The following is a 27187-nucleotide window of genomic DNA, read 5'->3' on the forward strand; positions in this document are numbered from 1 at the left end:
CTGTGTCACACACACTGAGACCACAGAGGGAGGGGGGAGGTATCTCTGTCACACAGGCACTCTCTCACACGCACTCTTACAGTCAGCGTCTTTCTCTCACTCACACACTATCGTCTCACACTGTATCACATTCACTCTATGTGTCACACAGTCACTCTCACACACTTTCGGTCTCATACACTCGGTATAGACAGTCTGAATCACACACATACTCTCTCATACTCTCTCACATACACTGTATCTGTGTCAAACACTCACAGTCACTGTGTCTATCATACACACTTGCATACACTCACATTCAAACACACACACTCTCTCTCACAGACACACGCGCACCCACACACTCTCTCTTTCTCTCTCTCTCACACACATACTCGCACATTCACTCTCTCTCTCACACAGTCACTCTCACACACACTGTCTCAAACATACACACTCCGAGGAAAACCTTGCTAGCGCCCATTTCATTTCTGTCAGAAACGGGCCTTATTTACTAGTTTTATAAGAATGCATATTGAAAGTAGCTGTTCAAAGTGTTCCACAACTAAGAATACAATTAAATACAAAAAATATAAAATAATAATATGAACAAAAAAACCACTCAACAATACAAATGCACATTATACATAATAAAATACACAGTACTAGAAGTATGAAAGCCCGTAACATTAAGCAGAAGAGTCATCACTTCCACTCATAACAGACAATCCCACCATTAACAAGAGGGGAATGAATGCATTTTCCATTTCTTCTCATATTTCAATAAATCCTATTCTGATCATATTTCCAGGATAAAACTGTTATACAATCTTAGGGCAAGTACTGAAAAGGCCCTCCCCCCTCCCTCCAGCAGCATTCCTTCCTCACTACCTTTTACTGAAGAGACCATCAGCCTGTAGCCATGAGATGAGCACAAAATTCTCAATGGTACATACCAGGACAGGGATAGTTAAGTATTTTGGCCTTTGCTGATGAAGCAGCTTAGAAATTAGTACTATCAATTTAAACTGAATTCATTCTTCCACTGGGAGTCAGTTCTTCTTCCATTTATCTGCACATAGAAACTGTTACAGTAGTTAAGAATGCTAATTACGAAAGCTTGGGTAATAGATCTCCTTCATTTAAGTACAGTTTAAGCTGCTTTACCAAGCAGAGTTTATATAAAGCGTTCTGAGTGCCAAAGAGGCGTATTTTCTAAGCACCTTATGGTTACAAGCATTAAAACATGCATAATGACCAGAACATATATACTTTTATATGACATGGATCTGGACGTCTGTGGGGCAGAACATGGTTAGAGTTGCAATTTTCATGTGTACACACAGATGTTACATGTGAACATTTACGCTTGCTCCTGAGTAGGCATAAATGTTTACAGCTTCAAACTAGGCATGATTGCTGTTGCTCTTGCCCTAGTATTTTATAAAAAAAAAAGAACAAACACTTAGGCATCTATCCTGCTTATTTTCGAAGGAGAAGGGCGCCCATCTTCCAACACTAATCGGGAGATGGGCGCCCTTCTCCTAAGGGCGGCCAAATCGGTATAATCGAAAGCCCATTTTGGCCATCCTCAACTGCTTTCCGTCGCAGGGACGGCCAAAGTTCAAGGGGGCGTGTTGGCAGTGTACCAAAGGCGGGACGGGGGCGTGGTTAAGAGATGGCCGTCCTCGGCCGATAATGGAAAAAAGAAGGGCGGCCCCGACGAGCATTTGGCCGACTTTACTTGGTCCCTTTTTGTTCACGACCAAGCCTTGAAAAGGTGCCCCAACTGACCAGATGACCACCGGAGGGAATCGGGGATCATCTCCCCTTACTCCCCCAGTGGTCACCAACCCCCTCCCACCCCCCCCCCCAAAAAAATGTTTTAAACATTTTTTTTCAGCCTTTATGCCAGCCTCAAATGTCATACCCATCACAGCAGTATGCAGGTCCCTGGAGCAGTTTTTAGTGGGTACTGCAGTGCACTTCAGGCAGGCGGACCCAGGCCCATCCCCCCCCCCATCTGTTACACTTGTGGTGGTAAATGGGAGCCCTCCAAAACCCACCCAAAACCCACTGTACCCACATCTAGATGCCCCCTGTTACCCTTTAAGGGCTATGGTACTGTTGTACAGTTGTGGGTAGTGGGTTTTGGGGGGTTGGGGGGCTCATCACCCAAGGTAAGGGAGCTATGCATCTGGGAGCAATTTCTGAAGTCCACTGCAGTGCCCCCTAAGGTGCCCGGTTGGTGTCCTGGCATGTGAGGGGGGATCAGTGCACTAGGAATGCTGTCTCCTCCCACGACCAAATGGCTTGGATTTGGTCGTTTTTGAGATGGGCGTCCTTGGTTTCCATTATTGCCGAGAACCAGGGATGACCATCTCTGTGCTGAGCCCCCCTTGGCCCCCCCCAAACCCCACAACTGTACACCACTACCATAGCCCTAAGGGTTGAAGGGGGGCACCTACATGTGGGTACAGTGTGTTTCTGGTGGGTTTTGAAGGGCTCACATTTACCACCACGTGTAACAGGTAGGAGGGGGGATGGGCCTGGGTCAGTCTGCCTGAAGTGTACTGCACTCACTAAAACTGCTCCAGGGACCTGCATACTGCTGTCATGGAGCTGGGTATGACATTTGAGGCTGGCATAGAGGTTGGCAAAAAAAATTTTAAGTTTTTTTTTTTTTGGGGTGGGAGGGTGTTGGTGACCACTGGGGGAGTAAGGGGAGGTCATCCCCGATTCCCTCCAGTGGTCATCTGGTCAGTTCGGGCACCTTTTTGAGGCTTGGTCGCAAGAAAAAATGGACCAAGTAAAGTCGGGCAAGTGCTCGTCAGGGACGCCCTTCTTTTTTCCATTATCGGCCGAGGACGCCCATGTGTTAAGCATGCCCCAGTTCCGCTTTCGCTACGCTGCCGACATGCCCCCGTGAACTTTGGTTGTCCCCGCAACGGAAAGCAGTTGAGGGCACCCAAAGTTGGCTTTCGCTTATGCCGATTTGGGCGACCCTGAGAGAAGGACACCCATCTCCTGATTTGTGTCAGAAGATGGGCACCCTTCTCTTTCGAAAATAAGCCTGATAGGGATCCCTTGATCCTACTATAGGTTAGGCAACTCCTCTATGAAGGGAAGGGGCTCTTCAGGTCTGGAACTGATCCTGAGAGAGAAAGGAATCAATTCAAATTTTCTCAGAGAGAAAAAGAAGTTGATCTTGGGATTGCAATTGTACAGACCCTAGGGGCCTGCTTTAAGGGTGCTCACAGTGACACCTGGAAGCACTACTAGTATAATATACTTTTACTTTACTATGACATCACTGGTTGCTAGAGAGAAGGAGTTTCCACTGTGTCCAGTAGTATAATCAGGAGAGAAGACTAGTTTTGGAGGGAACTTGTGAGGAGTATAAAACCCTGTGCTCAATTGATATCATTGGCTTTGGCTCCTTGCCTCCCCAGCAGATGATCTGCATGTGAGGGGAGAGCCCATCCAGCCCTACGGCACTAGCCATCTAAGACTAAGCACTCATAGGGGACAGAGATAGATACTTGCTGCTCCAGTCAGCACAATCTATGAGGAGAAACCTAGGAGCATTTTCATTGTCAGCACCTGCTTAAGTTCTGCACTGTGACTAGAGCATTGGGAATGGGGAGCCTGCTGCACCCACTCCTGAGACCGAGAACTACTACTACTACTACTATTTAGCATTTCTATAGCGCTACAAGGCATACGCAGTGCTGCACAAACATAGAAGAAAGTCCCTGCTCAAAGAGCTTACAATCTAATAGACAAAAAATAAATAAAGTAATCAAATCAATTAATGTGAACGGGAAGGAAGAAAGGAGGGTAGGTGGAGGCGAGTGGTTAAAAGTGGTTACGAGTCAAAAGCAATGTTAAAGAGGTGGGCATTCAGTCTAGATTTAAAGGTGGCCAAGGATGGGGCAAGACGTAGGGGCTCAGGAAGTTTATTCCAGGCGTAGGGTGCAGCGAGACAGAAGGCGCGAAGTCTGGAGTTGGCAGTAGTGGAGAAGGGAACAGATAAGAAGGATTTATCCATGGAGCGGAGTGCACGGGAAGGGGTGTAGGGAAGGACGAGTGTGGAGAGATACTGGGGAGCAGCAGAGTGAGTACATTTATAGGTTAGTAGAAGAAGTTTGAACAGGATGCGAAAACGGATAGGGAGCCAGTGAAGGGTCTTGAGGAGAGGGGTAGTATGAGTAAAGCGACCCTGGCGGAAGACGAGATGGGCAGCAGAGTTTTGAACCGACTGGAGAGGGGAGAGGTGACTAAGTGGGAGGCCAGCAAGAAGCAGATTGCAGTAGTCTAAACGAGAGGTGACAAGGGTGTGGATGAGGGTTTTGGTAGAGTGCTCGGAAAGAAAGGGGCGGATTTTACGGATGTTGTAAAGAAAGAAACGACAGGTCTTGGCAATCTGCTGAATATGAGCAGAGAAGGAGAGAGAAGAGTCAAAGATGACCCCAAGGTTTCGAGCTGAGGAGACAGGGAGAATGAGAGAGCCATCAACAGAAATAGAAAACGGGGGGAGCAGGGAGGTGGGTTTGGGGGGGAAAATGAGAAGCTCGGTTTTGGTCATATTTAATTTCAGGTGGCGTTGAGACATCCAGACAGCAATGTCAGACAAGCACGCTGAAACTTTGGTTTGGATGCAAGGTGAGATATCAGGGGTAGAAAGGTAGATTTGGGAGTCATCAGCATAGAGATGGTAGGAAAAGCCATGGGATGAGATTAATGAACCAAGGGAAGAAGTGTAGATAGAAAAGAGGAGGGGACCAAGAACAGAACCCTGAGGTACGCCGACAGGCAGAGGGATAGAAGTAGAAGAGGATCCACCAGAGTGAACACTAAAGGTGCGGAGGGAGAGGTAGGAAGAGAACCAGGAAAGGACAGAGCCCTGGAATCCAAGTGAGGACAGGGTATCGAGAAGTAAAGGAGAAGTTGGACATAACTGTACATTTCTAGCAAGGTGATCAGGACCACCTACCATCTACACAGGTGCCTGAAACACATCCAGAGGCTGAAGAAACAAGAACCACTTACAGATGCAGATTCCCCGGGGATCACCACATCTGACCAGGACCAAGCTGCCTAAAGCCTGCTTGGAAGCCTCAGAATCCCTGAGTCTCTCAGCATCTCTAACAACTAAGACTGTAAGTGATAATCTTCTTTGAAACATACTTGAGCCATTTGTTAAACTGATATTAGGGAAAGATAAGGAGAGAATATTTACACATTCTAATAAGAAAGGTTGAGAAGGAGAATAAGAGACTGTTTATATTCTGCTTCTGCCATAGTGACTGCCTCTTCAACTGTTATTATCCCAAATTATTTACTGAAGAGACTTTAAGTAAATCCATTGGTTCAGAATACCAGTCTTGGAGTGGTCCACCTTTTGACTGTGTGGAGAATGCAGCATTCATGGTAAAATTGCCTACAGCCTCCGGGAATTTGCCAGTCTCCACCCCAGTTCCAAACCAATAAATTGTTATGTAAGAGCCAAGAGGTCCCCCTTATACTATGTCTGGGTATACACCAGGGATCGTTCTTATGAAGACTGAGAGTGAAGGATCTAGTCCTAAAGCAGAAAGGTTATTAGTCCTAAGTTTCATTTTTTTAAAAGCCAGAAAGAAAGCAACTTCTATGGAAAAGTGAATTGCTAAGTAAGGGGCAGGACACTGCTGAAATAAGCAACATTATTTCAACATACTAAAGTAGAAATTGGAGAAAGTTGTGCCAACCTGTGGTTTTGTCTGCCAGTGCTTTAGTAAGTAAAATTCATGTGGATAAGTTGTAATAACTGTGATAATCATCTGTAACCTCATCCTGCCCTAGCTCTATAGAAGCAGAGAATTTGACCTGAACAGTTTGCTGTAAATATTTCGATTGCTATAAATTGCTTCAGTAAATAAACTATTTTTATTAGGAAACACAAATATGCAGTGTGTTGCATGTTATTTGGAGAGAAAGACAACTGGTATACTGTCTGTCTGAGTCTCACTTCACTGGAGGGCCTAACAGAGACTGCTCTGTTCCCCCTATAAGAAGAAGCCAGTATTATAAATGTATTCATGTTTGTGTGTGAAACTGATGAACCAGATGATTACATGTTTTAACAGAACATAAGAATGAAGCACTGCCACACTGGGACAGACCAAAGGTCCATCAAACCCAGCATCCTGTTTCCAACAGTGGCCAATCCAGGTCAAAAAAAAAGCTCAGTACATTTTATGCTGCATATCCCAGAAATAAGCAGTGGATTTTCCCCAACAGGCTCATTTTCAAAAGAGAAAAATGTCCAAAATGTGACATAAGTTTGCATTTGGACTTTTTCCTCACAAAAACGTCCAAATCAGTATTTTTGAAACCTCTTTTTAGACGTTTTTCTCTGAAGTCCGTCAGAAGTGCGTCTAAATCTCAAGGGGGCGTGCCATGGGCGTGTTCAAGGCAGGACTTGGGCGTTCCTAAGACTTAGACGTTTTTCAGCCATAATGGAACAAAACAAAACTGTCCAGAACTAAAACTTTTTGAGCTAGACCTGTTTTATTACAAATAAGGCACAAAAAAAGGTGCCCTAAATAACCAGATGGCCACTGGAGGGAATCAGGAATGATCTCCCCTTATTCCCCCAGTGGTCACTAACCCCTTCCCACCCCCCACCCCCACCCCCCACCCCCCAAAAATGTGATGAAAAACATTACTTGCCAGCCTCAGATGTTATACTCAGGTCCATTAGAACAGCATGCAGGTCCCTGGAGTAGTCTAGTTTTGGGTGCAGTGCACTGCAGACAAGTGGACCCAGGCTCCTACCTCCCCCTACCTCTTACACTTGTGGAGGAATCTGTGAGCCCTCCAAAACTCACTGTACCCACATATAGGTGCCACCTTCACCTGTAAGGGCTATGGTAGTGGTGTACAGTTGGGGGTAGTGGGTTTTGGGGGGCTCAGCACACAAGGTAAGGGAGCAATGGTCAGATGTGTACCTGGGAGCAGTTTATGAAGTCCACTGCAGTGCCCCCTAGGGTGCCCTATTGCTGTCCTGGATGTCAAAGGGGCCAGTCTACTGCAAATGCTGGCTCCTCCTACATCCCAATTGCTTGATTTTGTGTGTTTTGCACTTGGATGTTTTTTTTTTTTTTTTTTTTCGAAAATGTACCAAAAACAAAAACCATCCATATCACAAAATGTCCAAAAAACAAAAATCCATAGTATTTTTGCAAAAAAAAAGATAGGCGTTTTTCTTTTTCGAAAATGACTTGCTTTCCTGTTCAGAATTTGGACGTTTTTTGTAAAACATCCAAATTCAGATTTAGACGTCATATCGAATTAGCCCTTCCATGTCAATTTAATAATGGTCTATGGACTTTTCCTTTAGGAAGCTGTCCAGACCCTTTTTAAACCCCGCTAAGCTAACCGATTCGTATTAAATTTACTACTTTGTAAATTCATTGCATGCCCCCTAGTCCTAGTATTTTTGGAAAGAGTAAACAAACGATTCACGTCTACCCTTTCCACTCCACTCATTATTTTATAGACCTCTATCATATCTCCCCTCAGCCGTCTCTTCTCCAAACTGAAGAGCCCTAGACGCTTCAGCCTTTTCCCGTAGGGAAATCATCCCATCCCCTTTATCATTTTTGTCGCCCTTCTCTGTACCTTATCTAATTCCACTATATCTTTTCATGAGATGTGGTGACCAGAATTGAACACAATATTCGAGGTTCGGTCGCACCATGGACTGATACAAAGGCATTATAACGTCTTCGCTTTTGTTTTCCATTCCTTTCCTAATAATACCTAACATTCTATTTGCTTTCTTAGCCATCGCAGCACACTGAGCAGAGGACTTCAACGTACCATCAACAACGATGCCGAGATCCCTTTCTTGGTTGGTGACTCCTAACGTGGAACCTTGCATTACGTAGCTATAGTTCGGGTTCCTCTTTCCCAGATGCATCACTTTGCAGTTGCTCACATTAAACATCATCTGCCATTTAGACACCCAGTCTCGTAAGGTCCTCTTGTAATTTTTCACAATCTTCTCGCAATTTAACAACTTTGAATAACTTGGTGTCATCAGCAAATTTAATTACTTCACTAATTACTCCCATCTCTAGATCATTTATAAATATGTTAAAAAGTAGCAGTCCCAGCACAGACCCATGAGGAACCCCACTAACTACCCTTCTCCATTGAGAATACTGACCATTTAACCCTACTTTCTGTTTTCTATCTTTTAACCAAATTTTAATCCACAATAGGACACTACCTCCTATCCCATGACTCTCCAATTTCTTCTGGAGTCTTTCATGAGGTACTTTGTCAAACGCCTTTTGAAAATTCAGATACAAAATATCAACAGGCTCGCCTTTATCCACATGTTTGTTCACCCCTTCAAAGAAATGTAATAGATTGGTGAGGCAAGATTTCCCTTCACTAAATCCATGTTGGCTTTGTCTCATTAATCCATGCTTTTGAATATGCTCTGTAATTTTGTTCTTTATAATAGTCTCTACCATTTTGCCCTGCACCGACGTCAGACTCACCAGTCCATAATTTCCCAGATCCCCTCTGGAACCTTTTTAAAATATTGGTGTTACATGGGCTACCCTCCAATCTTCCGGTACCATACCCAATTTTAAATTACATATTACTAACAATAATTCCGCCAGTTCATTTTTCAATTCTATCAGTACTCTGGGATGAATACCATTGGGACCAGGAGATTTGCTACTCTTCAATATGTTAAATTGCCCCATTACATCCTCTAGGTCTTACAGAGATTTCATTCAGTTTCTCCGACTCGTCAGCTTCGAATACCATTTCGTGGCACCAGTATCTCTCCCAAATCTTCCTCGGTGAAGACTGAAGCAAAGATCATCTAGTGATCGAACTGATTCTTTTGCCGGCTTCTTGCTTTTAATATACGTAAATAAAATTTTACTATGTTTTTTTGCCTCCAACGCAATCTTTTTTTCAAAGTCCCTGTTCGCCTTCCTTATCAGAGCTTTGCATTTGACTTCACATTCCTTATGCTGTTTCTTATTATTTTCAGTCGGTTCCTTCTTCCATTTTCTGAAGGATTTTCGTTTAGCTCTAATAGTTTCTTTCACCTCACTTTTTAACCGTGCCGGCTGTCATTTGGTCTTTCTTTCTCCTTTTTTAATACACAGAATATATTTGGCCTGGGCGTCCAGGATGGTATTTTTGAACAGCATGCATGCCTGATGTAAAGTTTTGACCCTTGCAGCCACTCCTGTAAGTTTCTTTTTCACCATTCTCATTTTATCATAGTCTCCTTTTTGAAAGTTAAACGCTAACGTATTGGATTTCCTGATTATACTTACTCCAAAGCTAATATCAAATCTGATAATATTATGATCATTGTTATCAAGCGGCCCCGGCACCATTACCTGCCACACCAGATCATGTGCTCCACTAAGGAAAAAGTGTAGAATTTTTCCTTCTCTTGTCGGCTCCTGTACCAGCTGCTCCATAAAGCAATCCTTGATTTTGTCTAGGAATTTTACCTCTGTAGCATGCCCTGATGTTACATTTACCCAGTCAATATCGGGGTAATTGAAATCACCTATTATTGTGTTGCCCAGTTTGTTAGCCTCCCTAATTTCCGATAACATTTCTACATCTGTCTGTTCATCTTGGCCAGGCTGACGGTAGTACACTACTAGCACTCTCCTTTTCCCCTTTACACGTGGAATTTCAATCCACAGGGATTCCAAGATGTGTTTTGTTTCCTGCAGAATTTTCAATCTATTTGATTCCAGTTCCTCCTTAACATGCAATGCTACCCCTCCACCAATTTGATCCACCCTATCACTACGATATAATTTGTACACCGGTATGACAGTGTCCCACTGGTTATCATCCTTTCACCAGGTCTCAGAGATGCCTATTATATCTAATTTTTCATTTAGTCAATATATTCTAACTCTCCCATCTTATTTCTTAGGCTTCTGGCATTCGCATATAGACATTTCAAACTATGTTTGTTGTTCCTATTTACATCATGCTCAGTACTTGACAGTATTAATTTGCAATCTTTTGTCTGATTTTTATTTTTATTTAAGGACACCTGATCTACTACAGTCTCTTTTGCAACCTCACTATCGGGATACCCTATCTTCCCTGCTTTGGTGATATCATTAAAAGATACCTTATTCCGAACCATGTGCTTTTGAGAGACTGTCGGCCTTCCCCCAGTCTCTAGTTTAAAAGCTGCTCTATCTCCTTTTTAAATGCCAATGCCAGCAGCCTGGTCCCACTCTGATTAAGGTGTAGCCCATCCTTTTGGAATAGGCTCCCCCTTCCCCAGAATGTTGCCCAGTTCCTAACAAATCTAAAACCCTCATCCCTGCACCGTCTCATCCACGCATTGAGACTTCGGATCTCTGCCTGTCTCTTAGGCCCTGCGCATGGAATGGGTAGCACTTTAGAAAATGCTACCCTAGAGGTTCTGGATTTGGGCTTTCTACCTAAGTTCTGGAAGCCAAATTTAGGCTCTTCTGTTCCACATTTTACTATGTCATTGGTACCCACATGTACCAAGACAGCCGACTCCTCCCCAGCAGTATCTAAAATCCTATCTAGGTGATGCTTGAGGTCCGCCACCTTCGTATCAGGCAGGCAAGTCATCAGGCAATCCTCACGTCCACCAGCCACCCAGCTATCTACATGACTAATAATCAAATCACCCACTACAACAGCTGTTCTAATGCTTCCCACCTGGGCAGTAGCTCCTGGAGACACATCCTCAGTGAGAGGATATTGCTTTCCCTTGTTTGCTGGTCCTGTCTACAGGATTACTTCCAGCCTCACCAGGGTGATGTTCTCCTGTTAGGAGGCCTCCCTCCTCCAAGGCAGCACAGGGGCTGCCAGATTGGAGGTGGGATTTCTCTACTGCTTCCCTGTAGGCCTCCTCTATGTACCTCTCTGTCTTTCTCAGATCCTCCAAGTCTGCTACTCTGAGAGCTAGGAGCTCTTTGCATCAAGCACACACATATGACATCTCACCAAATGGGAGATAATCATACATGTGACACTCAATGCAAAAGCCTGGATAGCAACCCTCTCGCTGCTGGACTACTGTCTGTATCTTAATATTATAGAGTTGTTTAATTAAAACTTCTTAAGGCACTAGGGATATCAGATGAATATAATGATCTCTTGACTGTTGTAATTTGTAATTTATTTAGGGTTTGCTTCTTAGAAACTAATTAAATGTAATTCAGACTCTAATGAAAATGGAAAATTCCCCTCGTCTTAATTAGAATAATTGACTATAAATGAAGAGTTGAGCTAGGGGTGGTGGGAGTGAGGACTGAACTGGGCCCTTCTGTGCCTTCTAGAGACTATCTGTTAATGCTGTGGAAGAAACTTAAAAGTTTTAAAACTATGGGGGAAAGGGTATGGAGACTAGGTAATAAAGTTTACTTGCTTTTTTTTATTTTAAAATTCTAACTGTGTTTATCAATATCCTACAATTCCCAAAATTGCTGTATTCTAGGGCAGGCCCACTATATGCACAAATGGCCCCCCTGCTCCCCCACCCATAGCAACAATAAGGAGAACCCCTCCCCCTGCCTGCAGCCAAGCATAGAAATGAGGATAACGATTAGTGCAATGAAGCAACTGCACCATCATTTCCACCCATCTGCCACACATAGAGACCGAATGAGCCATCTGCCAAATGTCTATCCAGTCCATCTCACCTAACAAAAGTTGCAACTCTTTATTCCATTTCTTAATCAATGTTTGCATTTGCCAAGAAAGAGGTCAGGATCTGAACTAAGTCTATACAATGTGGTGACTGGTTTACCCTTAAGGCAACTGCCACTGATTTAAGCCTCCAGTGGCCTGAGTTCCCTGCATTCCCACCTCTTACCCCACAGCCTCTCCAAAGCAGCCACTGTTGCTCCCTTTGGCCCATCTCTGAAAAAAAAAAAGGTGCAGTATGAAATCCTTGGATTATTTTGCCCTGTTTGTTTTCTCAAATAGATTTCAAGCTGTGTCAAGCAAGGACTGTCTCATAAGTGTTTAGTGCACAGCACTACATACGTCTAGTAGTGCTACAAAAATGATAAGTAGTAGTAGCAGTAGTAGTGGGGAAAGGCCATTCCCTTCATTCTTCACGTGCTGACACCTGACTGACTCTACACATCTGAAGTATGCAACAGAGTGGGACACCTCCTTGAAAACCATCTCACCGCTGGCATCTGTACCTGTATATAATATGCAAACTGCTTTGGGTGTACCACAGAAAGGCTGTATATCAAATACATATCCTTACTCTTACCCTTCAGCAACACCACCAACAAGGGTAAGGCATACCTCTCCAGATGAACCCAGGTAACTGCCTTTCTTTTCTGATATCTCCACCCCTTCCCAACCAACCTCATCACCCAATAATGCCACTCCACATTAGGTGACCCCATCCACCTGTCAACCTTAAGCCTACATAAAGTTTTGAAGCTAATATAAGGGGCCTTATTATACCACATAAGAACATAAGAATAGCCGTACTGTGTCAGACCAGTGATCCATCTAGCCCAGTATCCTGCTTCCAGCATAGCCAATCCAGGTCATAAGTACTTGGCAGAAACACAAATAGCAGCAACATTAACGATCCTTGCAGCATACCTATTATGATGTCTCTTTCCTCAAAGTGAGTTCTAGTTATCACTACCATTTCTCGCCTTCCACGCAACCAGTTCATAATCAAGTCAGTCACTTTAGAGCCCATAATGAGGGCACTCAGTTGATTTATAAACGCTCTCTGCAGAACTGCCAAAGGCTTTGCTAAATCTAAGTATACCACATCTAGTGCTCTCTTTATCCAACACTCTATTCACCCAAAGAAATTTATCAGAGGTACCAAAGAAAACTAAATATTTTATGTTGCTTCTAGCATTCACAAAACATTTTTCCATGTAAATCTATCTAGGTTTACACCTTGGACACAGACTGTAAGCCTCGTTCTTTTGTGCAGTCTACCCTTGGCACCTTTGGTTTGTAGGTGTAAGGTGGGTCCCTTGTGTATGCTCATGTATGGGCTGGACGGCTCTCTTGGTTTCTGACCAGGGCCAGGATTAGTAAGTAGGGGGAAGCCATCGGCAAGTAATTCACACACGTTGCATTCTCCACACAGTCAATGAGTCAAACCACTTTGGTACTGGTGTTCTGAACCAACGTGTTTACTTGTTTCTTATTTGGCAAATAACTGGGACAATAACAATAGTAGAAGCAGTTGCTTTGGCAGAGGTAGTATACAAACAGACTGGGTGATATTCAGTCAGCAGTGGTCAGCGTTTTTTTAAATGCTAACTGTCGCTGGCTAAATTAGTCACAGATATTCAGTACTGGGCAATGTCCAAGCACTCACACCGAACATCCGGGGCTAATTGTGGATATCCTGGCCACTGGAACTTATGTGGGTTCCGGTCAATATTCAGCTGAGGCCCACATAAGATAGTTATGCGGGCCCTGACTGAATATCAGCGGGGGCATTAACAGCTTTTCACAACCTCTTCTGATTCTCCTCACGTCCCCAGCCTCGCAGTACTTACCGCAAGGCAGCCTTGTTGCTGCAACAGCCACTAGGGGCAGGAGCAAGTGGGGCTATGTCTCACAAAAATCAGGGTCAGTACTTGGATGACAGCAAACAGACTTAGGTTAAACATCTCAAAGACTCAAATATTGTTTCTGTCTGGGCAACCAAATGCCTCTGCACCTTCTAATTTTTAAGTTAGGAAAAGTTGTCATCCCAGTTGTTAGGGAGATTATGTACCTAGGAGTTATTTTAGACTCCTCATTGTCTTTTAAAACATATTTTATATTTTTTTAAACTGAAGTTGTTAAGATGAGTCAAAGAGCTATTGTCAGGAGATAATTTCAGTATGATTATTTCTGCTGTGGCTACTCTCCACTTTAATTACTGCAATTCCTTATTTTTGCATTTGGCAAATAATATCATGATAGCATTGCAACTGGCCCAAAATGGTGTCAAATACTAATCTATGAGATCTCTAGATATGAACAGAGTTCACTGATCTTAAATAGACTTCATTGGTTACCAGTTAAATGGCGTACACAATTTACTGACCCTCATCTTTAAAGCTTTGAAGAAGTAATTACCTATAATCCTAGTCACTACATTGAGGATCTATTGTCCCACTCATTCACTATGATCAGTGAACAAATCACGTTCAACTTGAGAAATACAGAACAACGATGTTCTATGTAGAAGGGGCTTGATTATGGAATTTACTTCTCTCAGCATTAAGTACCATGAAAGATTATCTGAAATTCTGGTTGCTTTAGGAATTATTATTCCAGGATGCTTTTGCATGACAGCAGATAAGGGCCAAATGGCCTATCCATTCTACCCATTCTCAGCATCCATTATCTCCTCCTCTCCCTAAGAGATCCCACGTACCTGTCCCATGCTTTCTTAAATTCAGACGCAGTCCTTGTCTCCACCTCCTCCACCATAAGGCTATTTTATGCATCCACCACCCTTTTGATGAAAAAGTATCTCCTTAGATTATTTCTGAGCCTATAACCTCTTAACTTCATCCTATGCCCTCTCATTCCACAGTTTTCCTTCATTTGAAAATGGTTCACCCTCTGTACATTAATGCCATGGAGATATTTAAACATCTCAATCATATCCCCTCTCTCCTAACTTTCTTCCAAATAATTTGTGGCATCTCTTATTTGGGTTTTTTTGTTTATTTTTAATTAGATTTTATTGATTTTACCTTCATTTGTTTCGTTATTAATTTTTGTGCTGTAAAACACCTAGTAGTTTGTATAGAGTGGTCTAGAAACTGTGAAAATAAATAAACTACTGCAGTAGAGGATGGTTCTGACTAAAGGAGAAAAGGGAGATGAAAAAAATTATTTCTTATTCTGAGACTAGTACAGGGTCACTCAGATCCATGTCTGCAAATGAATTGTAAAATCCTGGATATTTATCTGAACTTTTGTCTTTGGGCTGTTTTGGTTCATCCTGTATATCTTTTTTCCCCTATGTTTTTATGAGGTACAGTTTAGGTAGTGAAGAACTTTTGTGCATGAAAGAGGAGCAGGACTTGAGTGTGATCGTATGTGATGATCTTAAGGTGGCCAAACAGGTAGAAAAGGCGACCTCAAAAGCTAGAAGGATGCTTGGGTGCATAGGGAGAGGAATGGCCAGTAGGAAAAAGGAGGTGAATGATGCCCCTGTATAAGACTCTGTGAGACCTCATTTAGAATATTATGTACAATTCTGGAGACTGCTCCTTCAAAAAGATATAAACAGAATGGAGTCAGTCCAGAAGGTAGCTTCTTCTCTACTGCGGTCCACCTCTCTAACTTCTTGTTTCCTCTGAGGTGGGCTGCAGTACAGAGAAGAAGCCGGTGCTGGTGGCAGGGCAGCATATGGGAATTGCTGCTACTACCATAGATGACTTTTAGAAAACAGAAAAAAAGAAGGTAGACTTGGGGAAGGGGGTTGAAAAAGGAAAGGTGGAGAAACCAGACCACAGCCAGTGGGAGGGGGGGGGGGGGGTGAGGGGGGTGCAGAAAGGAGCAAGATTCTGATCCTTGAAAGTGTCACTTGAGACCCCTGCTTCAGTTGGCCTAATGGTAGGGCTGCCACTATATACAGCTATGACATTGAAACAAAATGAATGCACACAGAGATTAATTTATCTTGAAGTAATTAGTCTGGCAGTGATCTGGAAACTGATCTGACCTCTCAACCAAGACAAGTTTAATGTGACCTAGTATCTGACACTTGTAGGCATGGTGCTACCATGTATGCCCAGACTCTCCCCTCATCAACTTACCCCCAAGTAGTACAACATTAGAAAATTGCTGAAATGGAAGGGGTGAATTTACTTACTAATGAGTGTCTTGAATGAACTTCCAACTCAGTTGAGGACTGTCCTACACCGCTGGGGATGGCTGAAGCAGAAAAGATTCCATGCACACTTTGAATTTTCTCTCCAGCTGCGTCAATTTCCTTCATTAATAACCATGCCTCGCCTTTTTCGGAAAACTCCCGCACTCCATTGCTAGCATACTCATCTTTTCTCCACATGTAGTAGTCAGAACTATGAGTGGCGCCTGTTCAGGGAATATGTTAAGTAAAAAAAAAAAAACTTGCTTTGTATCTTTGTATCATTATTTATGCAGTCTGGCATGTTTTCTAATGTGGTAAAACCTGTGTTTAAAATATACATTTCATGATTTATTTTTATTTTAAATTTGTTTATTAGAAAGCAAGGACATGAGTTTGATGGCAGAAGCTAGCAGGGATGAATACCTCCTGTTGAGTCAGCCTTTCTTTACTGCTGTTTTCAAGATAATTATTAAGCAATAATACTGGTGTGAATAAAAAATTCAGATCAAAATCAGTTCCTCAGGACTCTGGCTTCTTTTTTGCATGGTGCCTAACCCACTTACCTAGCAATGAAGACCATTGTGCTGGGGGTCTGTACAAGGGGTACTGCTTGGGGAATGCAGTCTCACTCCATTTCCCAGTGAAGACCAAACTGTACTTAGCAAGTTCTTCTGCCCTGCAAACAGAATCATCATCCAGGGGCAGACAGCTGACATAGCCCAGAACGGTTATAATGACAGACCAGCGAAGGCTGCAGGATCTTGCCATTCTCCTGAGCATGGAAAGAGAGCAAAATATCAGTGCTAGTTCTATTAACCACTGTAGATCTAAACAGAGTAAGTGTAGTGCACTCACATTTTAGACATAACTCTCTAACATGGAAAGAAAATGCATCTCAGCAGAACAGTGTATAAGAACAATACAGTTCCCTCAAAAGGATCCGCACCACTGACAAAGTTCAATCATGCATACAAAATGCTACAAATCTAAAACACTTAGTAGCATAACATAGTAGCATAAAATAATTTTCTGGTGCTGCTGAGGGGGGGAGGGGGGAATAAATCAGACCTGATAAAATATTTGAGATCTGTTCTAGTTTGTTACAGTTTCCTACAATCACATATTGAATTAATTAGCCTTGAAAATCTTTCTGTACAAAACATTAATGGTATGTCTATGCTTTCACAGATTGCACTGCAGTTAACCTTGCCAAGAAGAAAGTTTATTTAAAGAAATGTTCACAGAAACTTATGTTTCATGGTATAATCACAATCTTTTGCTGGAAGAGTTTGTTTTAAATTACATTGCAGCATATTGCACATTTTGCAACTAACAAAAGATGCATTAAATGAAAATACAGTCATCCGACAGACTGAAAACTTTTAGTCTGTTACTTTAACATTATATAGAAAAATAGGTATCATCAACCATTTCATTGTGCTAAATCTGCATTCAAAACAATTTCTATAGGATGCATCTGTACCTAAACAATTTTGAATACTCACAAAATTTAGTAAGTGGAGTTCGAAGGGGTGAGAACACCTGCTTTAGCTGGCAGCTGAGCCGATCTGCAAGAGAGGATAGTAGAAGTCATGCTATTTATGCTTCAAGAGCGTCCCTTTGGTCCAACAATAATTGTAAGCTCTAGACCTTACAGTTTAACACATTCAAACTAAGCTCTTGCTTTTTGGAGCAGTTGCCAGTCTTTTGCATGCCAGTTTGTTCAAATTCCTTTTTATAAAAAGCTGGATCCAGAATAGCAAAACACCTTCTTTTTGCTGTCCTAGCTTATTAGAAGGGTTCAGCTTGTGAAACAGCTTGAGTCTCCTGGTGACTCTTTAGTTTTCTGTGCCATCAATGTTTTTCAATTATGGATGAACTGATTCCAACTCTGGTGAGAATGCCATATGTGAGCAGAATATTTTGAGTGACTTTTAGTGGTTGATTAATGCTTTCTCCTGATATTTATTCTCTCCCTTTCTCACACAGAATGCCCTTTTCTCTATATATAGTATGAATAGTACAGTGTGTTTCTTCTACAGATTGAAATACTAAAATCTAAAGCAGTTTTTATTGACCTAGCAGTTTCCTCTTGCTCCTTTTGGGCCTCCAGCTCAATCAGAATTAGCTCTTGAATCCAGGCACCATGTCTTTATTTGCAACTAACTGGGAATTTCCTCCTTATTTTATAAGCTTGCCATACCCCTTCTCCCAGGAAATCTAGTCTGGCCACTACAAAGACAGTCTTGCACTGGGGGCTATGTACAAAGACTTCTTTCTAGAATCTTGTAGTCATGCCCCTGAATCTAGTCACTAGATGTCACCCTTGAGTGATGGCCATGACTATCTCTGCTGCAGGGGCTGGGAATGCTGCCTTCCTAGAATCTACAGTCAAACTGAAAAGTGGAAGAATTGACTCACAGATTGCGCCAACAACCCTGTATACTGCACTATACAACACTGCCACTAATCCACTGGGCCAGCCCAGTCCTAGGCACTTTCCATAAACGTGGGAGTTAACTCATAATCTGTGGTAAACAGTAAGCAGGCCAGCAAATACAAATATTTACTATTCAAAGCTAGAACAAGGGTTGTTTTGGGAGGCCTAATAAAAGCAAATTAGATGTAAATAAATGAATAGTGAATCATTTTGGGCCCACCTTACTGTTCTGTAATCCTATCAGTATCCGTTGTTCTTCCACTATTCCATTGTTCTGTTCCATTGTTCTATTCCCCTTGTGATACGTAGACTTTGTTTTCACTTTACTCCTCACAATGTAACCATAATCGAGTTGTAACAAATTGTACTTCCATCAATACAATGTATTGTAAGCCACACTGAACCCGCAAATAGGTGGGAAAATGTGGGATACAAATGCAATAAATAAATAAATAAAATATCCTACAGAGGAATCCTTTTACTAAGCTGCGGGAAAAGGGGCCCTGTGGTAGCCAGGGCCCTTTTTTTCCGCAGCCGGTTAAAGCCTCCCTAAAAAATGGCAAAGCGGTGAGAGAACTCTTACCGTATGGTCATGTGGTGGGGAGCCCTTACTGCCACTCCAGGTGGTGATAAGGGCCCCCGTGCTAACCTGGCAGTAACCAGGCAGTGCGTGACGATGCCTGATTACCGCTGGATTACCACCACACAAGACATTTCCGAGGATAGTAACCTAATAATAAAGAGAAGAGGACAAGAATGTAATAAACTTGACCTTCTGCACTGAGGGATAAGATAATAGAAGTTGTCCACGCAACCGATCTGATTTACAACCTAATAAATTAATCACATCTGCCATATAAGGTGGAGCCTTGCTATACAATATTTTAAAAACCATAATCCCCAATTTGAAACAGATTTGTGCCTTAACAAGAATCCAGTGTAAATTCAACATATAAGGGGATAAAGATTTAAATTTGCAAAAGGAAAAAATTAATTGTATTGTTGTATTCTGTGCAACCTGCAATCTTCTCAAGGAGGCATTTGTGCAACCTGAATAAACTATATTGCAATAGTCGATTCTGGACAAAATCAGAGACTGAACTACAAGTCTGAATGTAGAAGTATCAAAATATTTCCTTATAAGGTAAAGTTTTAAAAAAAGATTCCTTAACAACCAAATTTATATAAGGTTTCATGCTAAGGTGCGATCCACCTCTACCCCCAATATTCTAGGAATTCTCAAAAGTGAAAGAATCTGCTCCAGTAGTGAATTTTTGTTGTTGAAAAGGATGATCCATTGACTTCATCTGCAAAAACTTGGTCTTTTCCTTATTTAATTTAAGTCTGTGAGAAGTTATTCAGGTTTCAATTAAATTGAAACATTTTATAATTTCTGCATGTCATAATCCAATCATCAGAAACTGGACAAAGAACCGAGATGTCATCATCATGTAGAAAAAAACTGCAATTTAGCTTGCTCTAAAGCTATTCCCAATGATTGTAAGAAGATTTTAAACCATGTGGGCAAAAGAGGAGAGCCTTATGGATTTACACCACACCTTTCTCAGTAATAGCGCAAGGCAACTTACATTCAGGTAAGGTAGGTATCTTCCTGTCCCTGGAGGGCTTACAGTTTAATTTTATGTTTATCTGAGGCAATAGAGAGTTAAGTGACTTGTCCAAAATCTCAAGGAGCATCAGTGGGATTTGAATCCTGGCTTCTCTGGTTCTCAGGTTGCTACTCTACCCATTAGGTACAGCTATTACAGATACTACCTGTATTAGCTGTACCTAATGTTTGGTAACTCAACAGCAAACTAAAGGCTAGCAGAGTTGAAGCCTGGTGGCCATTTGGCAACCTACCAAAAACAATGATAGGTAAATTATTTTATGGTTGCCAGTAATCTCAGAATTTCTATTACAGTACTGTTGAACTGTTCACATGGCCAGTAAGAAGATGCTGGACAGGGGAGCTAGAGCTGACTGAGAGCCAAGTGTTAAAGTACCTGCTAAAAATCCAGGATCTAAGTAAAATTCAGAGTCACTATAAACTACAAGCGAACATGCAAGGAAAGCATGCAAAGAATGGTTCATGGAATTCTTTCCAATCTCACTGCCAGTGTTTATGTACGTGTGTGTACATGTCTGTATATGTATCTGTAAGAAGTGCTCACAAGGTGATGTAATGGAAAAATTTGCTCACGTCACAGGGAACATTGTAGAAGTGGTGGTGTACCTGAAGGGGAGTGACCAAACAGACACATCTGATCCCTATGGCTCTCCTTCGAAGTCACCTGAGGAAAATGGAACAGCATGGACATCTTGAAGGGCCTGCATCATTTACTGCAAGGTTGTCATGGCCTCGAGCTGTGCCTCGCACCCACACTCCAACTTACCCTCTGGCCAGGTGGGGGAGAGGGGAAGGGTCTAAGGCCCAACACGGGAGACTGATGACGGTGCAGCCTTTGGAACTTTGTAGTGGCAGTTCCTCCCGCTAGCAGCTGTAGGCACACGTACACGCACCAGTGGCACCTTTGAATTCTGCAGCAGGAGACAGACTGGGGCATTCCCTGCTGATGTCAGGTCCTCCTGGCTTATTTGAAGGCATTGGGGCTCTGCACTCACTGCCTTTGCAACACATGGTTCCTGCTTAGCGTACCATCGCCAGTTTGGACCAACATCCTTGGCTCCAGCTCCGTCCAGTGTCGTCTTCAGTCCTGTTCTGCGTCTTGTCTCCAGTCCTCTCCAGCATCCTGCCTCCAGTCCTGTTCTGCCTCCTGTCTCCAGTCTTGACCAACGTCCTTGCATTCAGTCCTGCTCAGTGTCCTGCCTCCAGCTCCTACCAGGTCTTGGTTCACCAGATCTGCCCCCAAGGGCTCTTTTCAGGGCCACCCAGGTCCTAGTTCACCAGGTCTGCCCCCAAAGACTCTTTTTAGGGCCACCCAGTACCTCCTTGCTTCAAGGGTCAACCTGCATGCTGCCAGCTGGGACTCCTTTCCCTACCACCTGCCCTGCCTCCAGCTCCTACCAGGTCTTGGTTCACCAGATCTGCCCCCAAGGGCTCTTTTCAGGGCCACCCAGGTCCTAGTTCACCAGGTCTGCCCCCAAAGACTCTTTTTAGGGCCACCCAGTACCTCCTTGCTTCAAGGGTCAACCTGCATGCTGCCAGCTGGGACTCCTTTCCCTACCACCTGCCCGGCTGCGGCCTAAGGGCTCTTCCTCTCGGATCTGTGACAGATTGTGAAGGCCATGAGCTCAGACGAGTCGCCAGCCTTGCAGTTACTCCAGCAACTTTCAGGTGCTTCCATGATCTGACCTTGCATATGGACCACCTCCAGAGGCCTATGGTCCCCAGGTAGCAGCACTTTTGGTAGCCAGTTCTGGCCTGCCAGGTACCCCGGCAGCATCCGGGATCCAACTTGTGCCTCCATCCCTGTATGAAAGGAATCCTAAGACCTGCAGGGGGGTTTCTCAACCAATGCTAGATCATCTTCCAGCTACAGGCACGAGACTTCATTTTTGACAGAGCCCAAGTGGCCTAGATCATCTCACTTCTCTCAGGTCCTGTCCTTGCTTGGGCATCTCCACTCTGGGAGCAGAATGATCCTGTACTGAACAACCTGAATGAGTTTCTGGGCCAATTTCAAAGGACCTTTGAGGAACCTGGGACGGCCTCTTCCACAGCTTCTGAACTTTTGAACCTGTGACAAGGGTCACAAATGCTGGGCAATTATGCCATTCAGTTCTGGACTCTGGTGTCAGAGCTGTAGTGGAATAATGAAAATTTTGTTGCCATGTTATGGCAGGGACTGGCACCCCAGATTAAAGACAAGCTGGCTGGGCGAGATCTTCTGACATCGTTGGATGATCTTATTCACCTGTGTACTCGGGTGGACATCCGGTTTCAGGAATGGGCTCAGGAGAGGCAGTCTTTTTGCAAAATTGCCCGCCTGGTATCCAGTTTTCAGCATGCCCTGCCGATGTCAGGGACCCCATGAAGTGGACCAATACACCCTCTCTGACCGGGAGAAGCAACAATGCTGATCCCGGGGTCTGTGTATTGTAGGGAGAAAGGCCACTATGCTCTCAGATGTCCCCAAAAGCTAGGAAATGGTCAGGCCCTAGCCTTAGCCATGGAAACAGAGCTAGGCCGCCATGTATGGATTCCCCACACTCAACTTCTGGTTCCCGCTTCCCTAGAACTGGACTAGGTGTCACCCGCTACCGAGGCCTTCAACGATTCCATAGCAGGAGGGAGCTTCATCGATGAGGCTCTAGTCTGACACTACAACATCTGAACCCAAGAACCCCCCAAGCCTATATCAGTCTCCTTGATATATAGGAACATAAAGAGGCATAACAAGGCTATAACGGTGCCTCTATGCCTGACAATATGAGTCGTTCCCAGATAAGCCATTTCTTTGTATATCCTGCAGACAGCGGTTAACCCCATTACTCTAGGACTCCCCTGACTTCAAAAACATAATCCAGGAAGGGGAGCTGTCTGCCTGGAGTGTGTCCTGCCATCATCGTTGCCTCGATGCAGTGCTTCCAGCCATGCCTATTGCCACCAGTGATATGGAGACTCTGGCAGGGTTACCTCAGGGTTACAGGGCCTATGCTTACCCTTTCTCTTAAAAACATGCTGAGACCCTTCCTCTTCATTGGGATACGATTGTCCCATCGACCTCCTACCCGAGAAGATGCCCCTCCGGGGGAGGGTTTACCCGCTATCCATCCCCGAGGCTCAGGCTATGTCAGCCTACATCGCAAACAACCTTCAGAGAGGTTTCATTGCCCCTCCATTTCTCCTGCCGGGGTGGATTTTTCTTTCTGGGTAAAAAGGATGGCTCCCTTCACCCCTGTATTGACTACCATGGCTTGAACACCAAGACAGTGAAGAACAAGTATCCGCTTCCCCTTATAACTAAGTTGTTTGACCTACAAGGGTCATGTATCTTTACCAAGCTGGACCTTCGAGGTTCCTACAAATTGATTCATATCCACGAGGGTGACGAATGGAAGACCGCATTCAACACCAGGGACAGCCACTATGAATATCTAGTGATGCCATTCGGCCTCTCTAATGCTCCAGCAGTCTTCTAAGATTTTGTAAATGACATCTTCCGTGACCTGCTACAAAAATGCCATCCTCATATTTTCTAAGATGCTGGCCCAGCACCGTGTAATGGAAGATTTAAAGGATTGCTTTTCAACCCTGCTTTGATTGATAATGAAATCTTGTCTTTGACCGAAAGTAACTTTCCTTGTAAATACAAAAACAAGTTGGAATGTGGAAGATAAGGCCCAACTCTGACCAATTCAGTTTGTGCAGGAGGGAAACAGGATATGCTCGGAGTTCAGGAGATGAGCCACCTGGCCAATGGTTTGTTTACTTGGGTCAGAAGCGTGTGACTGCATCCTCATCATAGGCGGTCGGTGGCCCAACTGTTTGGGGAGGCTAAAGGGGGCGGGGTTAGGGGTGGGGCCAGGGGTGGAGCTTAAATCCATAATTGTCTGATAACACACAGAAAAAATAAATAAATAAAAATAAAAGTCACAATTAATACCTTTTATTAAATTTAGATATTAACTATGTATCATATGTCAAAGAATAAAGTGGTTGCTCAAAGCATATACTAACCACAATCGCTCAACTGCAAAACACTATGCACAACTTTGTGCAAAAACACACTCAGAACCTTACTGTACCATAAATATTACACTGGGCAGAACCTAATACACCAATATACCACCCATACGGAAAATGCAGACCGTTAACAATATGAAACAAGGGATCATAATATCACAATTATCATGTAGAGCCACAAAACACCCTAATTCATGTTTAATGTGGGATAAAATGCCATAAATAAGTAAATAAATATAAACTTTTAATGTTGAGCACCTGATTCTCAACGTGGACATATTCCAAACACTATAATGAAAATAAAATAATCTTTTCTACCTTTGTTGTCTGGTGACTTTGTTTTTCTGATCATGCTGGCCAAGTATCCGATTCTGCTGCTATCTGTCCTCTTAACTCCGGTTCCAGGGCTTCCTTTCCATTTATTTCTTTACTTTCTGCCTTTCTTCTTCATTTCTCCCCTGACACGGCTACCACACTCCTTGCCTTACATCCATAAGTAAAAGCTGGGTCCTCTGCAGACTTGACTGTCCAGTGGATCCAGCTTCTGCCTATTTTCTCCATCGATGTGCAGGTTTTCCCCCTTTTCCCTCATCTCCTTCCTCTGTCTTCCCTCCCCTCCATGCATGTCCAGAATTTCTCCCCTTCATTCATGTGCATCTCCTTCCTGTCTTCCCGTCTCGCCATCCATGTCCAGCAACCCTCTGCTCCCCTCTAGCCACCCATGTCCAGCAACCCTCCTCTCTCTTCCCTGCCCTCCCCTCCATCCAGCCATGTCCAGCAACCCTCCTCTCCCCTCTAGCCACCCACCCATGTCCAGCAAATCTCCTCTCCCCTGACCTCCCCTCCACACATGTTCAGCAACCCTCCTCTCTCCCCTGCCATCTCCTCTATCCACCCATTCCATCAACCCTCCTCTTTCCCCTGCCATCCCCTCTATCCACCCATTCCAGCAACCCTCCTCTCCCCTACCGTCCATGCATATCCAGCAATTGAATTCCATTCTGTCCCCTGCCCCTCCCCATCCATACCCAGCGCCAGCGCGATTCTCTTCTCCCCTTTCCCTCCCCTCGTTTACTATCTGCCCCGCGCCATCTTTAATCTACCTGCGTCCCAGCGTCGGCCCGCCGCGTCATTTCAAAGCCCGCCCTGCTGCCTGTCTCTATTCTTCCCTCCGTTCACGATGTGATTCATTCGGCAGAGTCCCGCCTTCTGACATCATTTCCTCGAGGGCGGGACTCTGCCGAACGAACACGTCGTGAAGGGAGGGAAGAATAGAGACAGGCAGCAGGGCGGGCTTTGAAATGATGCGGCGGGCCGACGCTGGGACGCAGGTAAATTAAAGATGGCGCGGGGCAATTAGTAAACGAGGGGAGGGAACAGGGAGACTCACGGCGCCGCTCGCCCGATTCCTAACTCATTCCTGCTGTGGCTGGGGAGGCTTAGCCTCCCCAAGCCTCTTATACCGGGCGCCTATGATCCTCATGTACATTCTTGTAATTTTCCTTAGCTCTGAACATGAGTTCTGAGCCTAAAAAAAGGGGAGTTTCTTTCAGTGAAATTGGGAGCACGACCTTAGGAAACTGCAAGGCTGGGCATCCAAATGGCGGATGAAATTTAATGTGGACAAAGGTAAAGTGATACACATTGGGAAGAATAATCTTAATCATAGTTACCTAATGCTAGGGTTTTCCATAGGAGTCAACACTCAAGAAAAAGATTTAGGTGTCATTGTAGACAATATACTGAAATCTTCTACCCAGTATGCAGCAGCGGCCAAAAAAGCAAACAAAATGCTAGGAATTATTAGGAAAGGGATGCAAAATAAGACCAAGAATTATAATGCCTCTGTATCACTCCATGGTGCGACCTCACATTGCGTTCAATTCTGGTCACCATATTGCAAAAAAAGATATGGCGGAATTAGAAAAGGTTCAAAAAAGAGTGACCAAAATGGTAAAGGGTATGGAACTCCTCCTGTTTGAGGAAAGGCTAAAGAGGTTAGGGCTCTTCAACTTGGAAAGAGTCAGCTGAGAGGGGATATGATTGAGATCTATAACATCTTGAGAGGTGTAGAACGGGTAGAAGTGAATTAATATTTCATTATTTCAAAAAGTACAAAGACCAGTGGACACTCAGTGAAATTACGTGGAAATACTTTTAAAACAAATAGGAGGAAATATTTTTTCATTAGTTAAGCTCTGGAACTCGCTGCTGGAAGATGTGGTAACAGAGGCTAGCATATTTGGGTTTAAAAAAAGGTTTGAACAAGTCCCTGGAGGAAAAGTTCATAGTCTGTTATTGAGATGTATATGGGAGAACATAGTAACATAATAACATACAGTGAAACCTCGGTTTTCGTTGGCTTCGGTTATCGTCGGTTTCGGTTTTTGTTGATTTTTTTCTGTGAAATTTTTGTCTCAGATTTCATTGGTTGCCTCGGTTTTCGTTGCTAATTTTGCGAAAACAAAGGGTGACCCACGCGTTCTCCTGCTCATTGTGGCGTTGTTTCCCGTTGTGTGAGCATCACCCCATGCGTCTAACGCAACGCACACAAGATAAAATCACATATGCTCAAATCTCATTTTCCCTGTTAAGTGTTTCCCTTGCTAATAAGTTAACCCTTTCCCTTTAGCTCCATCATGGGACTATATTTATTCTCTATAAAATGTGTTTTTGGTATGTATTTTGGAGTGTCTAGAACAAATTAATTGGATTTACATTGATTCATATGGAAATAATTGCCTCAGTTTTCGTCTGTTTCGGTTTTCATTGATGTTTTCGGACGGATTATCAGCGAAAACCGAGGTATCACTGTACATAGAGGGGCATAATCACACGGGGTGCCCAAGTTTTCATGAGGGCGTCCTCGCAGGACGGCCCCGCGAAGGGGCGGGGAAACCCGTATTAATGAAACAAGATGGGCGTCCATCTTTTGTTTCGATAATACGGTCAGGGACGCCCAAATCTCAACATTTAGGTCGACCTTAGAGATAGTCGTCATAAATGTTGAGATGGGCAACCTTAGAGGTGGTCGTCCCCAGTTTTCAGCCATAATGGAAACCAAGGACGCCCATCTCAAAAACGACCAAATCCAAGCCATTTGGTCATGGGAGGAGCCAGCATTTATAGTGCACTGGTCCCCCTGACATGCCAGGACACCAACCGAGCACCCCAGGGAGCACTGCAGTGGACTTCACAAATTGCT

At 43.7% G+C, this 27187-nt stretch overlaps 1 protein-coding gene across 2 annotated transcripts in view; it reads right to left on the reverse strand.

Moving 5' to 3' along the window:
- Nucleotides 1–17739, reverse strand: part of SPON2 (spondin 2) — a 48307-nt gene extending 30568 nt beyond the window's left edge. Inside the window, exons 1-4 of one of the 2 annotated variants that reach the window (XM_030191073.1) lie at nt 17661–17739; nt 17398–17460; nt 16456–16664; nt 15893–16116 (exon numbers count right to left, since the gene is read on the reverse strand). In XM_030191073.1, the coding sequence (XP_030046933.1) occupies nt 15893–16116; nt 16456–16660 (429 nt within the window). In that variant the 5' untranslated portion in view covers nt 16661–16664; nt 17398–17460; nt 17661–17739. Of the gene's footprint in view, nt 1–15892; nt 16117–16455; nt 16665–17397; nt 17461–17547; nt 17585–17660 lie in introns of those variants that run through there. The other variant, XM_030191072.1, reaches the window with a different exon arrangement.
- Nucleotides 17740–27187: the final 9448 nt, after the last annotated feature.

This window comes from Microcaecilia unicolor, chromosome 2 (genome assembly GCF_901765095.1).
Source record: "Microcaecilia unicolor chromosome 2, aMicUni1.1, whole genome shotgun sequence".
Classification (NCBI taxonomy): domain Eukaryota; kingdom Metazoa; phylum Chordata; class Amphibia; order Gymnophiona; family Siphonopidae; genus Microcaecilia; species Microcaecilia unicolor.